Source organism: Podarcis cretensis, assembly GCF_951804945.1.
Source record: "Podarcis cretensis genome assembly, chromosome: 15".
NCBI classification, from domain to species: domain Eukaryota; kingdom Metazoa; phylum Chordata; class Lepidosauria; order Squamata; family Lacertidae; genus Podarcis; species Podarcis cretensis.
In genome coordinates, this window is record NC_137185.1 from 3427010 (window position 1) to 3443614 (window position 16605).

The 16605-nt window shown below is 48.0% G+C and overlaps 1 protein-coding gene across 1 annotated transcript in view; it reads left to right on the top strand.

The window, feature by feature from the left end:
• AKAP10 (A-kinase anchoring protein 10) overlaps positions 1-16360 on the top strand; it is a 30567-nt gene extending 14207 nt beyond the window's left edge. Inside the window, exons 3-15 of the mRNA XM_079955672.1 lie at positions 589-768; positions 2971-3543; positions 4839-4937; positions 5927-6011; positions 6501-6624; positions 8279-8415; positions 9252-9396; positions 9832-10014; positions 10976-11085; positions 12977-13059; positions 13613-13665; positions 14175-14270; positions 15177-16360. Of these exons, the coding sequence (XP_079811798.1) occupies positions 589-768; positions 2971-3543; positions 4839-4937; positions 5927-6011; positions 6501-6624; positions 8279-8415; positions 9252-9396; positions 9832-10014; positions 10976-11085; positions 12977-13059; positions 13613-13665; positions 14175-14270; positions 15177-15182 (1874 nt within the window). The 3' untranslated portion in view covers positions 15183-16360. The remainder of the gene's footprint in view (positions 1-588; positions 769-2970; positions 3544-4838; positions 4938-5926; positions 6012-6500; positions 6625-8278; positions 8416-9251; positions 9397-9831; positions 10015-10975; positions 11086-12976; positions 13060-13612; positions 13666-14174; positions 14271-15176) is intronic.
• Positions 16361-16605: the final 245 nt, after the last annotated feature.

Here is a 16605-nt window from a genome sequence, read left to right on the forward strand (position 1 = left end):
TATGACACCCACCACTCGTCTGTTGTTTATTTCAACCCAACAGGAGCTGGACTCAATATCTGGAGGGCTACAGGTTCCCCATCTCTGATTTAAACTACGTGGACGTAGTTTGGGGTGGGCTCTTGGCACAGTGCTGAACAAGGTGTCCTTTCTGGTGGGGTAAAGGTAAAGGGACCCCTGACCATTAGGCCCAGTCATGGCCAACTCTGGGGTTGCGGCGCTCATCTCGCTTTATTGGCTGAGGGAGCCGGCGTACAGCTTCCGGGTCATGTGGCCAGCATGACTAAGCCGCTTCTGGTGAACCAGAGCAGCACACGGAAACACCGTTTACCTTCCCACCGGAGCGGTACCTATTTATCTACTTGCACTTTGATGTGCTTTCGAACTGCTAGGTTGGCAGGAGCAGGGACCGAGGAAAGGGAGCTCACCCCGTTGCGGGGATTCGAACCGCCGACCTTCTGATCGGCAAGTCCTAGGCTCTGTGGTTTAACCCACAGCGCCACCCGGGTCCCTCTGGTGGGGTACATGGCCAAAAAACTCCAGCAACCCAGTGCCTTCCTTTTCCTCCCCTTTTCCTCCCTCTTCCAGCTGCAGTGCCAGTACATTCCCCGCAGAGAAGCACCCGGAACCATGCCTTGCTGGAGGCCGCCGGACCAAGCCATGTGGCCATCAACGCCATCTCTGCCAACATGGAGTCCTCGAGCAGCCGCACAGCGGCTCTTAAAAAGCAGCCCAGCCACATGGAGGCTGCACACTTTGGAGACCTTGGTAAGCCACAGCTTCTTCCTTGGTGGACATCTGGAGAGCACCCTCTCTATTTAAATCTCCCTTTGTGTAGAGATTCTCAAAAGGGATACCTAACAAATCTGAAGAGTCATGAACTGTGCAGACTGTTTATGCTAGCCAGATTTAATATGTTTCCCTCGATGATAGTAAGAGGAAGATATTTGGCTCTCCCAGAAACAGAGTGTGTCTGCAAATGTGGTAGGCAGGAACCTGATACGTTGGAGCATATTTTCTTTTCTTGTGATTTTGGCATTTATGCCAGAAGACAATTGTTAGAGGCCTTACAATCTAACAGGCTCGGTTCCATGCTGCCAGCGGTTCAGGACCTGCTCTCGGACAGGAATGATCAAATCACTTTAATAGTGGCTAAATTTTTGAGTGCTGTCCATGTGGAAAGACTGGGCCATTATAGAGAGATTTAGTGGTTCTTGAATGGTCGGTGATGTGGTAGTGTTATACTGTTTTGTTTATACAAATTGTTATGCTGAGTTCATATTTTCCACAATCTGTGGAAAATTTATAATGTGTAGTTTGCTATGCCTAATAAAGGATTGATTGATTGATTGATTGATCTGGAGAGCAGGGGCACCTTTCCTTGGAGTGAATGGGGAACCTGTGGCTTTTCTCAGGCTGCCATCTCTCGTCAGCCGCAGCCCCAATGCTCAGAGATGGCAGAGTTGTACAGTTCCAGCCATTCCAGCTGTAGCTGGTTGATTTGGCTGCAATTGGCAAGGGCTAAGGATGCCCTGGTCTAGGTTCTTTTTGAAAGCTACGCCATAAGGGATGAGCAAGGAAATCTTAAGTGGCCTTTTCCTCCTTAAGATGAGTATAAGGCCCATTCACTTGTAGATTTATCTCGCCTTCCGCTGCTGTGTCGCAAAAGGAACCTATAGGGAGGTTTTTGTAGTATTACTTAGTTAAGGAAGATTTAAATTTAAATGCCTTAATGGTGTGACATTGGCATCAATAGATTAGTCAGTTGATATTTTTTTAAGAAAGGTGCCCTGATTGATTAATTAATTGGACAGATTCTTTAAAAACAAATTATACTGTGTTAGCACAAATACCTCCAAAATCTGCAAATGGCAGCCTCTTATTTCAGAAGGGACCTTTCCCTATCTCTCACATGCACAGAGAGAGAAAGAGGGGGACGTATTTTTTGCTTACTGTTTTTACTCAGATGCCAATTTGGTCAACTGATTAAAAGACATTTAAGCCGATTAATTGTACACATTTTGGTTATTTAGCAGTGATAGCCCTAAGTCCTCATTTTACATCAGGCGGTGTGTCAACTAAAAAAACAAACCACATGGCAGACTGAAGTGGTTTTATTTGTAAGCAAGCAGCAGGGGCAGGCGGCTCTATTGCAGGCTGCAAGGAGGGGGTCCTCTTGGCCATCCTCTCACCCTCTGAAGCTTGGGGGGAGCTGCCAGATGGCCTCCTTCTATGACACTTGAGGTGTTTATTCTTAGCACCCACCTTCTTTTTATGATTGTAGGTTGTTTTAAACTGTTTTAATATTGTCTTTTAATGTTGTCACCCACCCTGGGACATTAGGATGAAGGGTAGATAATAAATTACAATAAATAATAATAAATTTTTATTTATACCCCACCCTTCTCGGTTCAGAAAACCAGGCTCAGGGCAGCTAACAACAAATTTAAAACACTTAACTGATGCAACAAAAAACAGCATAAAATACAGTATAAATCGTGAATAACAATAAATTCAAAAATCAATTTAGGGGGGAAATCCATCCAGTAGACATTAGATGATCACCAGGGCTAGCTGGCTAAGTGCTATTTGGACCAGCGAGGAGACCAGGGGAAAATTAGCTGTGGGATCCCAGAGTGGGTAATCTTCATAAAAAGGGGAGGGGGAGGGAAGGAAGGGGAATAAAAGATCAGGCTGAATTCAAATTAAAGGCCAGGCGGAATTACAGGCCCTGCGGAAGGAAGTTAAATCCTGCAGGGCCCTGGTCTCATGGGACAGAGCATTCCACCAGGTCGGAGCCACCACTGAGAAGGCCCTGGCCCCAGTGGAGGATAATCTGACTTCCTTAGGGCCCGGGACCTAGAAACTATGATTATTCATGGACCTTAAGTCTTCCCCCCACACCCAGCCTCTGACCTAGAAACATCTTTCTTTTCTATTCCCCCCCCCCCCCGCCTGCCTCTCCTTTAGGCCGATCCTGTCTGGATTATCAGACTCAAGAGACCAAATCCAGCCTTTCCAAGACGCTTGAGCAAGTCCTCCGGGACGCCGTCGGCCTCCCCTACTTCATCCAGTTCATGGAGCTGCGCCGCATGGAGCACCTGGTCCGCTTCTGGCTGGAGGCGGAGAGCTTCCACTCCACCACGTGGTCCCGCATCAGAGCACACAGCCTGAACACCGTCAAGCACAGCTCCTTGGCTGAGCCGGTCTCCCCTTCCTCCAAGCAGCTGGAGAACGCAGTGTCGTCATCATCTTCCTCCGAGTTGCTCAGCAGGCGCCTGGAGGACTGTGATCCGGCCCAGCCCTCGCCTAGCAGGCTGCCGGCCGCTGAACTGAACGGCCAGGCGCTGAGCCTTCAGAACCGTTTGCTGCTTTGCCAAGGTGCTGCTGCTGCTGCTGGCAAGGCCCGTCTGGGGCTTGGGGGGTCCGGAGCAGAGGACTGTCCTGCTCCAGAGGAACCTCAAGACCCTTCCAAAGTCTCCGTATCCAATAGAAACAGTCCCTCCTTTGCACTAAAGGACTTGTCAGGAAAACTCATGAAAAGTAAGTGCTTCCTGGCTGTGAATGCCAGTATATCTTCTGAATCTGTACACACCTTGCTCAGAGTGCAGAAATGTCTAGCCACTGTCCTGCTGGGAAATGATAAGTGATGCTGTATGGAAGGAAAGCTGCTAAGCTGAGGAGTTCTTGCTTTGATTTTCCCCCTCTTCCTTCCCCACCCCCTTTTCCTTTTGTGCCAGGTCTTTTTAAGATTGTACGCCGGGGATTGCATTGTTTTTCATTGGCCTGTGAGCTGCTCTGAGAGCCTTTCTAACTAAAGAGTGGGGGGCATAAATGCTTTGAATCAATAATAATAATAATAATAATAATAATAATAATAATAATAATAATTTATTATTTATACCCTGCCCATCTGGCTGGGTTTCCCCAGCCACTCTGGGTGGCTTCCAACAAAATATTAAAATACAATAGTCCTTCAGATATTAAAAGCTTTCCTAAACAGGGCTCCTAAAAGCCTGGTTGTTGTTTTTCCTTTGACATCTGGTGGGAGGGTATTCCACAGGGCAGGCGCCACTACCGAGAAGGTCCTGATCTGTAATAAACCACCGATCAACCTAATGTAAATAAGTAATACCTAGAGAGCCATAGGTTCCTGCCTTTAAAGAATAAGATGTAAGACCAATAGGCCCATGCCCCAAGGAGCTACCAAATAGAGAGAGAAAACAGTGTGGTAATCCAGGAGGTTTGCTGACTGTCATTTTTAGAAAGGGGTGGTATCCCAAACCACTTCTGAAAGGCTCCTTAATTTGGAAAGTCAGCTTGCCATGCAACCTGGGGGTATTTGCTGTTTCCAAACTGCCAATCCAAAATTCCAGCCAGGTGCATAAAACCCAGGTGTGCAGCTCTTAACTTCCTTCTTTTAAACCCTGGAGAGCTGTTGCCAGTCAGTGCAGATGGTAATGAGTCGGAGAGGCCAATGATTTTATTCAGAACCATGAGGACTAGATCCTTACTTTGCTTTTAGGGGAAGAGTACAAAATTTGCATGCAGAAAGTTCCTGGTTTGATCTCCAGCTTCTCCAGGTAAGGGCTGGGGAAGAGCCCATGCCTGAAAACCTAGAGAGGAGCTGCTGCTGCTGCTGCTGCTGCTGCTGCCAGTCAGTGTAAACCATACTGAGGAAGATGAACTCAGCGATCTGACTCAGTGCAAGGCAGCTTCCTATGTTGAGTAACCATTTCTATGGGGGGAAAGGAGCTTGCTGGTCCAACTGCTACCCAGTCACGCCTTGTGTTTATCATGCCACTGCCTTCACTCTTGTTTTCCCCCTTTCTTTTTAGGTATAGAACAGGATGCAGTTACAATTTTTACCAAATATATCTCTCCCGATGCTGCTAAACCCATACCAATCACAGAGCTGATGAGAAACGATATAGTGGGTAAGGAGCAGGCATGTGTGTCTTCCTCAGAAACGGTGGTCTCATTGATCCCGAGAGACAAACCCCGGAGATTTCTTTGATAGAGTCAGCAATCCATAGTCCAACCCTTACCATGATTTGGGCCCGGACTATCTGAAGGACCAGATTCTCCCATACGAAGCCACCCAGGCTCTGAGGGCTTTGGGGGAGTCCCTTTTCTCAGTCCCTCCACCCTCACAGACCTGCTTGGTGAGGACGTGGGAGAGAGCCTTCTCAGTGGCTGCTCCCAGGCTTTGGAACTCCCAAAGCTCCTTCTTTGTTGTCCTGCTGGCAAGTGAAGACTGTTTTATTCCCATAGGCTTTGCAGAACTGAGTGTTTTTAAGGAAAGGGCTTTCAATGGGGCTCCTCTGTTTTTACTATCTATATTTTAACAGATTGGCTTTTACATCATTCTCATTCCGTTACAGTTTAATTCTTAACAGTTCAGTAGTTAATTACAGTCATACCTCGGGTTGAATGTGCTTCGAGATGAGCGCGTTCGAGTTGCACTCCGCGGCAACCCGGAAGTAACGGAGCGTGTTACTTCCGGGTTTCGCCGCTTGCGCATGTGCAGACGCTCAAAATGATGTCATGCGCAGAAGTGCCGAAACGTGACCTGCACAGACGTGCGGACACGGGTTACGTTTGCTTCTAGATGCGAACGGGGCTCCGGAACGGATCCCATTCGCATCTAGAGGTACTACTATATAGTTTATTACCCTTCCTGTGGTTTTAGCTATCTGTATTGTATCTAGTTTTTAATTTTTGTGAGCTGCCTCGAGTCCTTGGTTCTGGGGAAACAGTGGGATGATATAAATGAATAATAATGATAATGATAGATAAAGTATTCCAACCACTTCTATATTTCTGCCATAGATATGCACAACTAATACATTTCTGCACTGTCTGTCCGTACTGCAGAATGCATACAGTGCCACTAACTTTGATATGTGATCTGCTGACCTTACAGCAAAGATTTGTGGGGAAGACGGACAGGTGGACCCAAACTGCTTCGTCTTGGCACAGTCGATAGTGTTTAATGCCATGGAACAAGAGTAAGTTGACCCTATTTTTAAAATAATAATAATAAGTGTAGGGTGCTTTATATTCTGAGCACCTGACTTCTCTTCCCAGGTGGGGGCAGCCAAGGAGAAGCCCCTGGGCAAAGCTGGCGAGGGGGGTGGTCCTGGGGTTGAAGGAGCCCCCAGCAGCCCTCCATTGGTCAGACCAGAGAGCAAAACTTCCCTGGGGGTTCGAGATGGGGCTCAGTCAGCAGCATCTGGCCTGCTTTTAAGGCTTCCTCACTGCACTGACTGAGCTCTCTTGTCAGCCTCCCCTTTGGATCCAATTGTGGGATTTAGAATTCAGCGAGGGGCTGTATCCCAGACCCTCAGGGCTCCAGTCCCAACCCTTCAGCCTTGATCCTGCCCAGGCAGCTTCCTGTGCACCTTGGCGCCTTACACACTGCTGAGCTGGAGTCTCCTCCTCCTCCTCCCCGCTCCTAATGAGATCCCCCCCTCTGTGTCCCCCTCCCCCTCGGACAGGCACTTTAGCGAATTCTTGCGGAGCCACCACTTCTGCAAATACCAGATTGAGGTGCTGACCAGTGGGACTGTCTACCTGGCCGACATCCTCTTCTGCGAATCCGCCCTCTTCTATTTCTCCGAGGTGAGGTGGCTTCTCCCTTTTCTTCTCGGCCAGAGCTCTGCCCTCTGTTTCTGCCAAGTATAAGAGGAGCCGCTCTTGACTGCTGTGGCCTGGAGCAATTTGGCTGGAGTTGCTTCCCCAACCGCCGTGTGGGAGTGGGCTGCCGTGGCATCTGCCCTCAGGCCTTGTTTGGGCACTCATCGGGCCTTTGCCACCTGTAAAAGCCATGGTGGGGCTGGGAACGTTGAATCCTTCCTTTCCGCTATCACCCTCCACGCCGAATCCCCACCCTGGGGCCCTCTGGGTGCTATAGGACCTCCAGCTCCCAGGAGGTGCAACAGGAGGTGCAGCAAGGTTGCATCAAATAGTGTGAGTCTTCTGGTTTTTTTCCTTTATGCATTCTCCTCCAATATAGAGTCCTTGTCAACTCGGCATAAGAAAAGTGCAAAAACACCCCTAGATGCTAAATACCTGCTGAACAGCTGTGGTTATTTTTAGGCAAGAAGTCGAGAAGTAGTGTTGCAAAAAGCCCTGGAGAGATGTCAAGTATATTTATAGTAGAGGCCTCTTCTCTCTGCAGCCCAAGCTGCTACTGAGCACCCTTTTGTGCGGCTCCCCCACCCCTCCTGTGCCCTCGCCTGGATCTGCCAAGCAGGTTTCCTCGGTTGTCGGCTTGGGGTTCAAGTCCCGGGGTTTCCATTGTTTCGGTTTTGGCTCCGAAGGTGGCGCAGTGGAACGTCCCCCTTGTTTGTTTCTTTAAAACAACATCTCTCCTACCCTTCAAGGTGAAGGATTGTGCTGGTTCTGCCAAGCGGAAAGATGTTCTGTTGCGCAAACCTGTTTCAGGAGACTGAACGAGTCCTCAGTCGGGGATAAACAACCTCAGGACCAGGGGGGCCAAAAGGCCTTTCTCTCTGGCCCTTGGAACTTTTCCCAGTCCACACCCCTTCAATGGCCCTTCCTTTCACCCTCCTGGAGAAGTTTTGCCTGGCTAGAAATGGGCCCCTGAACACTAACATGACTCTTGCTCCCCTATGTAGAGGACAGAGAGGGTGTGGGTGGCTGTAAAGGTAAAGGGACCCCTGACCAGTCACAGACGACTCTGGGGTTGCGGCGCTCATCTTGCTTTATTGACCGAGGGAGCCGGCGTACAGCTTCTGGGTCATGTGGCCAGCATGACTAAGCCGCTTCTGGCGAACCAGAGCAGCGCACGGAAACGCTGTTTACCTTCCCAACAGAGCGGTATCTATTTATCTACTTGCACTTTGATGTGCTTTTGAACTGCTAGGTTGGCAGGAGCAGGGACCGAGGAAAGGGAGCTCACCCCATCATGGGGATTTGAACCACCGACCTTCTGATCGGCAAGTCCTAGGCTCTGTGGTTTAACCCACAGTGCCACCCGCGTCCCTGTGAGTGGCTGTAGAAACTAGCTAATTGCACAAAGGTAAAATCTATGTCTGTTGCTCCGCTCCCTTGTGTTTCTGGCCCCACCCACCCCCAGCAAGTGGCCCTCGAAAGGCTGCCCTGAGCTGAAATTGGCCCTTGGGTTGACAAAAGTTTCCCCTCCCTGCCTTAAGTCTTGTTTCTACATTTTTAAAACGATTACGGCAGCAAGCTACCTCCTAGAAGAAACTGGGAGAATATCCCTGCTCACTACTTTACTTTTGTTTCCCAGTTCATGGAGAAAGAAGATGCCGTTAACATCTTGCAGTTCTGGCTGGCGGCGGATAACTTCCAGTCTCAGCTGGCCGCCAAAGAGGGCCAGTACGACGGTCAGGAGGCCCAGAACGACGCCATGATCTTATATGACAAGTGAGTCCCATGCCTGGAAATTTGCCATCCTTGGCTTTCTTCTCTTGACCAAGACAATTTCTAACCCAGCAAGCCTCAGACCCTCAGTCCTTCACCTTAACTGACTGCAGAGATTAAATATTTTGGGCACAGCAAGGCAGGACCCAGAGAATCTCAAAGCTTAAAATGTTTCCAAGTTTCTAGTCTTCATGGTGACTGCTGGGGCGGGAAGGGGAAACTTGACAGCATTCCATCAGGATGGGGTTGGCGAGATTGGGGAGAGAGCACTTAGTTAACTCCCTTGGCTTCCGCTTCAGGGAACAGAAGCAAGAGCTGGCCTTTTCTGAGAAAGAGAGGGGCAGTTGCTGAGCTGCAATTGAGCAGCTAGCAAATTGGGCTTTTTGCTTCTGCCTGGGTGTGAAAGAGGGACTTTACAATTGGGTCAGAGGTGTGGGACCCATGGAGTCGGACCTTTTTGAAACATCACCTCCTCAGCATTAGGGCTGCGCGACGATATATCAATATATCATCCAAAACCCTTTTGAAGTTCACATTGTGATAATCGTTTCATAATATTTGAGCTGGCAATATATCACAAATCACAATGCGTGTAAGGGCTAGGCGACACCAGCTAAACATTGCGACGTTATCCGCAGCAAAACCTCACAATATCACCAGTTAAACATCGAAATCTACCACAATGTCTGAAGTAAGGATGAAACTGTACAGTTCCTTCCTTATTTCAAATATTGTGATTATTGATATATCATGCTGGTGATATCCAGCCCTACTTAGCATTGTTGTCGTCGTCCCCCCCCTTTTGTTCTTTTCTGCCTCGTCCTCCTCTGTGGCTGCAGGTACTTCTCCCTCCAAGCCACTCATCCTCTAGGTTTCGATGACCCTGTGAGACTGGAAATAGAATCCAACATTTGCAGGGAAGGAGGACCGCTCCCCAACTGTTTCACCACTCCGTTGCGGCAAGCCTGGACCACCATGGAGAAGGTGAGGAAGTGGCTATTGCCCTCCCTCCCCCTCTTTTTTAATCTTTTGGAGGAAAATCTCTGAAATTGGGCGTTGGTTTTAAAACAATCATGTTCGTCTGGCAAGTCAGGCCTGAAACTGCAGCAAAGCGGGTGCTCTATCACCGAGCTAAGGCCTTTCCTCTAAAAATACAGCAAGATTACAGCCCTCGTTGTTCTGAATAAAGGGCTGGTTTTAAATAGGAGCATCAGAAGCCCAGGTTCTTTTGCTCTGCCTGGCAGCAGATCTTCTGGTTCTCAGGCAGACAGGCGCCTTTCCCATCTGCTGTTCCCTGATCCATTTCTTCCCTGGATGATGCTGGGGGTTGATCCTGACACTTGCTGCCTGCAGAAGAGGCCCCTGAGCTGCATCCTCCTGGTTCTAAATGTGCCCTGGGGTGTCTTCCCTCTCCTCCAGGTTTTTCTTCCCAGCTTCCTCTCCAGCAACCTTTACTACAAATACTTGAACGACCTCATCCATTCGGTCCGCGGAGATGAGTTTGCCAGCGGCTGCATCGCCCCAACTGTTCACGGCCACGGCGGCCCTCCTGACCACGACTCCCACATGGGCTCCCTGGACGGCACGGCTTCTTCCTCCCAGGTGTGTGGCCTGCTTCTCGCTCTCTCTCTCTCCAAACAAACAAACAACCACCACCCGCCTCCTTGGGGTCTGATCAGCTCTCACTCGGAAGCCTGCTTCCCTGACCCCCGTCCTTAGCAAAGGCCAAGAGAGAGAATGGACTGCTTGAGCGAGGGGATGGTGAAAGTACAGCTGCCGTTACAGTGGTACCTTGGTTCTCAAACTTTATCCATTCTGGAAGTCCGTTCCAAAACCAAGGTGCGCTATTGCAAAATGGATTAATCCATTCCAGACTGTTAAAAACAACCCCTAAAATAGCAATTTAACATGAATTTTACTATCTAACGAGACCATTGAGCCATAAAATGAAAGCAATAAGCAATGTACTGCAGTCACACAATCAATCAATCAGTAGCTGAACTGGGTTCCACACAGTCACAAAAAAAAAATGAAAAAGAACCGCTAAAACGAAAACACAAAATAAATAGCAGAAACAGACAGACCTCAGCATAACACTCAAAGTGGAGCACGTTCGGCTTCCGAAAAAGTTCGCAAACCGGAACACTTACTTCCAGGTTTGCAGTGTTTGGGTTCCAAGTTGTTTGAGTACCAAGGCATTTGAGTACCAAGGCGTTTGAGAACCAAGGTACCACTGTACTTGTTAATTTGCGAAGCACTTTTGTAATTCTTGGAAGCCCTTCGTGGGCATCATTTGGCAACAAGGTGCAGGGAGGGAGTTCCACACTTTAGCGGCTGCCTTCACAAAAAAGGATGTTGCTGCCATGTGTACATCCCTCTGCATCCTTGGGTTTTCTTCTGGGAATGGGCAGCCATCATGGACTGTGGGGTCCGTAGCCCATCTGGGTTTTCCTCCTCCCTGCCCCTGTTCTTAAAGCATCAGCTCTTGTCTTGCTTCCCACCCCCAATGTCTTCTCCTCTTCCTCCCTGGGTCAATTAATAATGCCTGGGAACTCTGTTGCAGCCCAGCCTCAAAAAGGCGAATATAAAAATCCTGAAAAACTTTGACGAAGCAATAATTGTCGATGCTGCCAGCCTGGACCCGGAGTCTCTGTATCAACGGACGTACGCTGGGTAAGATCCCTTTGGAGCTCTTGCTGCGAGGAAGCAGAGGGTGGGGAAATGGGAGTATGCTGCGATTCCCAGCCATTTTTGGACTTTGGCCTTCAATGATGAAAGCAGCTTCCCCCCCAGCTTCCTTAAAAACTCCAGATTCTTTCCCTAGAGCTGACTTTGTAGCTGTAATCTAACCTAGAGGTTACCAGAGAATATAGACAGCAGGCTTAGGCTATCCCTGCCCAGCTGGGCCGCTCGCTGGTGGAAGGCATTTCTTGCCACTGAGGTCACCTGACCCTCAAGCTCCAGCAGTTGATCCAGGAATACCAAGCTGCATACTAGCTCCTCCAGAGGGAGTGTAACCCCATCAGGAAAAAAGGAGGGAACCTCTGATCCAACCCACTAGCAGTCCCCTCAGTCTTCTGGACTGAGCTTCAGTTTATTGGCTCTCCTCCAATCCATTACCGAGGCAAGACAAAGCCCTGAACCCGCTCCCTTCTTCTTTGTGACAACATTTGAGACCTGCCTGAGCCCATCACTCATGAGAAGGAGGAGGAGGGGGAATTTGGGCAATGCAAGCAGTCTTTATGAAGCAGTCTAAATGAAGACTTCATTTATCTTGAGAGCCAGCGTGGTGTAGTGGATAAGAGCGGTGGACTCGTAATCTGGTGAACTGGGTTCGCTTCCCTGCACCTCCACATGCAGCTGCTGGGTGACCTTGGGCAAGTCACACTTCTCTGAAGTCTCTCAGCCCCACTCACCTCACAGAGTGTTTGTTTTGGGGGAGGAAGGGAAAAGAGAACACAAAATGAGAGTCAGCGTGGTGTAGTGGTTAAGAGCGGTGGACTCGTAATCTGGTGAACCAGGTTCGCTTCCCTGCTCCTCTGCATGCAGCTGCTGGGTGACCTTGGGCTAGTCACACTTCTCTGAAGTCTCTCAGCCCCACTCACCTCACAGGGTGTTTGTTGTGGGGGAGGAGGGGAAAGGAGATTGTTAGCCGCTTTGAGACTCCTTAGGGTAGTGATAAAGCGGGATATCAAATCCAAACTCCTCCTCCTCCTCCTCTTCTTCTTCTTCTTCTTCTTCTTCTTCTTCCACTCCTGGACGCAAAAGTGTTGGATGTTACCACCAGTTTTTGAGGCTTTCCTCTGTGTGTGTGTGTGTGTGTGTGTATTGCTGGGAGAGCAAAAGCCTTGCGTACTTTTCCTATAGAACTCCACACTTATGAGTGAGTGCAAGGACAAGAAATCTAAAGAAGACGCGCAACCAGAAAAGGGGGCGAATGAAGAGGTCTAGGGTGGTGCAGAGAAATAGGGTGCAGAAATGCCTGTGGAGCGGGTAGGAGATGTGAGGTGCGGACCTCGTGGTGCCAGTGGGCAGCAGAGTGTTCAGAAACACCAGCTATATGGGAGTGAGAGAGAGTGAGAAGGGAATTCTCCAAAACAAGAGTTGGCATCTTAAAAAGGAAGCTTTTCACATGGACTTCTTAAGACACATGACATCTCAAGGATCTAGGCATGAATATACTAACCTGTACGACGTGGATATTTCAACAGTGGCTTTCTGCATTAGAAAGTTGGGGGAGGGCTGTTTTATTTTCTTTTAGAGTTTATTCTTGTTTGAAAAATATAAATAGCGATGTTGCTCATTTTGCAAAATCAAAGAAAGAAAGAAAACGCTTTCCCATAGCCAGAATTGTAAATCACTGCTGAGTTAATAACATCGTGGGAAGTGCCCCTGAGATTTCACTGATCCCACTCCTGTTCAGGTGTTTCATATCCTGAGCTGAAATGATGGGCAATGCGGCGGGAGGGTGGTCTCTTGTACTGTGACTGGCTCTTCCCACAGCTCATGACTCCGGTCCTTCTCTCTCTCTCTCTCTTTTTCCATCCGTCAACTCCTGCTGCAGAAAAATGACATTTGGGCGAGTGAGCGACCTGGGCCAGTTCATCAGGGAGTCCGAGCCGGAACCCGACGTCAAGAAGTCGAAAGGTACACTGTCTTCTCCTGAAATCTTTTGAAGAGATGGTGCCAAAACAACCTCAACACTTTACGAAGCAGCTCTTTGGAGCAGCCCCACCGGGGAAGATTTTTTAAAAATCAAATAAAGTATAACCTGCCTTTCATCAGTATATATCATTGGAACAATTTATTTACCACTAACTTCATTGGTCTGTATAAGCTGTTTACAAAAGTGCAATACAAAAAAATAAAAATAAGTTAAAACTATAAAATCAAACTTCAGTTATGATGCCTGTTTGCCTTCATAACAAATTTGAATGCTGGACTTAGACAGACATATGTGTTTTAACTGTTAATGCTTCTAATCACTTCGGGGTGTTTCATGGGAAGAGAGTCCTAAACTGAATACACAAATAGGCAGGGCTGTTGGTCTGATTCAGCAGAGTTGCTCTTACACCCTTATTATTTGTGGCTGTTCCTAGGTAGAGAAAATTGCCAGAGTGTCATTTTATTATTAGAATAACACCTGTTTCCTCCTGCATGCTGCTGCATCGCCTTTCTGTCTCTCATTCCTCCAATCCAGGGTCCATGTTTTCACAAGCAATGAAGAAATGGGTGCAAGGAAACACAGATGAGGTAAGGCCCCCCTCAGATCTCCTAGCCTCTTGCTAAGACGCTGCAGAAGAAATCCCAAGTGTGTGGAAGTCTTGTCTATCTGTCTGTCTCTCTGTTTTTAGCTGGCTTCAAGGAATATATCAGAGGGAAGCGGGTGCTCTGTGCCGGGGGCAGGAATTCAGAACACCAACAAAAAGTATCAGTAATTGGGGCAGCTCCCACAGACTGCAGGGTTGCTTCTATGAATGTTACAATCTCCTCTTACAAAATTTGGAATACTTGGGATTCTCTTGGCTGTTTGGTGGGAGGAAAAAAGATTGCAGCTGTCCTAGGTAGTAGAAGAAGAAGAAGAAGAGGAGGAGTTTGGATTTGATATCCCGCTTTATCACTACCCGAAGGAGTCTCAAAGCTGCTAACATAGTTGGTTGCCAATAACTGCAGCGTGGGTGTGTTGGGTTTCTTCTCCACCCTGCCATTTTTGGGTTGCGTATTTCCTAAGCCCAAGCGTTGCCTGCTTTTCTGCTTTTCAGGCTCAAGAGGAGATGGCCTGGAGGATCGCAAAGATGATTGTCAATGATGTCATGCACCAGGCACAACCTGACCCAGCTGTAGAAAAAATTACAAAGGTAACAAGGGGGTGTTCCCCTGGTTGCATGCTCTTTAATGGCTGTGCCTTCGTGAAGGCAGCGTCCTCCAGATTTGAACTCCCAGCCCCAGCCAGCATGCCTGTGAAAGGCTGCAGGTTCCCCATCTAGCCGCCATAATCTAGCTGCTATTTTAATTCCCTGCAATTCCCCTTAAGTACACAAGAGTTGCCTTCTGCTGGGCCAGGGATGGGGGAAGTCTGTGGACCCTCTGGAATGTTGCTGGACTCCAACTCCCATAATCCTTGAGCACTGGGCATAATACCAGTCCTGAAAGACTTACATTGGCTCCCAGTACGTTTCTGAGCACAATTCAAAGTGTTGGTGCTGACCTTGAAAGCCCTAAATGGCCTCGGTCCAGTATATCAGAAGGAGCGTCTCCACCCCCATCGCTCATCCCAGACACTGAGATCCAGCTCCGAGGGCCTTTTGGCAGTCCCCTCAATGTTAGAAGTGAGGTTACAGGGAACCAGGCAGAGGGCCTTCTCAGTAGTGGCACCCGCCCTGTGGAACGCCCTCCCATTAGATGTCAAGGAAATAAATAACTATCTGACTTTTAAAAGACATCTGAAGGCAGCCCTGTTTAGGGAAGTTTTTTATGTCTTGTGTTTTTAATATTCTGTTGGGAGCCTCCCAGAGTGGTGGTATTATTATTATTATTATTATTATTATTATTATTATTATTATCATCATCATCATTATCATCATCATCATCATCATTATTATTACTGAAGTCCCAACAACATCTGGGGCCCTCACCCCTGCTCCAAGCAACCATTGTTTGGGGCAAACCCTGAGACTTCTGTCTACTTGCCCCAGTGTCTTTTCCACCCACCACTGTACTACCAAACCAACATTTTCTCTCTCTTTCTCTCCTCACACCCGCAGCTATGATCTTCAGCATTTCCAAACAAGGGGACATTGGGTTTTTCTGCCTCTGAAGATACAAGTGGATTCTGTTCCTTCTCTCTCCACCCCAGGGGAAATGAAAACTCTGTTGGCTGATTTCTTCTTTGAAACAGAGTCAGCAGGAAACCAAGCACTGTAGACTGATGTGTGTCCTCCTTTCAGAACAAACTTTTTCAGGAGATTTTGGGGGGGAAGGAGGGCCTAAGACTTCCTTGCATTGAGCGCAAATCAGTTTGCTTCTCTCCTGCACATACGCCCTAAATTCCCCGTCAGAGACACGTTTCTGACAAAAGGTTTGCCAGCTCCCTCTGCGAAGGATTCCTCCTCCAAATGGCTTGGAACTGGAGCACAGTTCACATCGAAAGGACTGGAGGATAGATTTCCCCATCTTTTCCTCCTCTGAAGGTTCCTAGCTGTGCTTTCTTTTTTTAGAGAAAAATCTGCAATCAGAAAGGCACGGGGCACCTTAACCCGTCAGAGAGGGCTGAGAATCCTGGAGCCATTTTGAGTTTTTCTTTCTTTCTTTTTACTTGAAGCGTTCTGAATACGGTAGCAGCTGAACCTCTTCTCTCACATTTGTCTCGGTCCTGGAAAAAATATTGACAGCGGGCGTTGATTGCAAGCGACTTCCAATTCTCCATTGTCACTTTGGCCCTTAAGTCAGCCAAGCCCATTCCTTGCTCCTGAGAAGGCAGAGCTCCACACCCATCCTGTAATGGGCATGTTCTGCCAAGGACTGAAATGCAAGCGGAAAAGAATGATCTCTGTGTTCTGGGTACCCTCTTTTTTGTTTTAAAGCTTTGCAAATGCTCCTGTTGAACTAAAAATGTTTTCTGTTTCCTAGTCTTTTTTTTTTTTTTTAATTGCCAGTTCTGAGTCAGCAGGCCTTTGTCCTTATATTTTCTTGCAATCCTTTAGGGGGATAGGAAGCGATCTTCATGCAACCTGGAGGGACGCTTCCATTATTCCTGCAGCAGGCGACTAGTTTCCCCAGAGTATTCAGAGTACTCAGGAATGGGTCCACTCCGTGTGTCTGTGTGTTCGTGTGTATTTTCCTTTAGGTCTTCACTCCGGTTGAAATGTTTTCTGTTTGGAGAGTTTGTTTGCTTTTCAATTCCATTTTGCTTTTGTTTTCTGAAGACTCTGTGCAAAAGAAACATTTTTTTAAAAAAACACACACACACACAACCCAAATCCTTTGTAGGAGACCCCCCCCTCGATTTGTCTCCAGCGTTTTGAAAGTCTTGATGGATGAAGCAGGCGTCGTCCTCCTGTTGCAATATCTGATCTAGCAAGGCTCTCCTGTCAGTCTGCCAGAAGCAAAAAGCTGTGTATATGTTTTTTGGTACTGTGTACCACCACCTTACTGTCTCATGCCCAAGTATTCATGTACTTAAGAAGCATATTT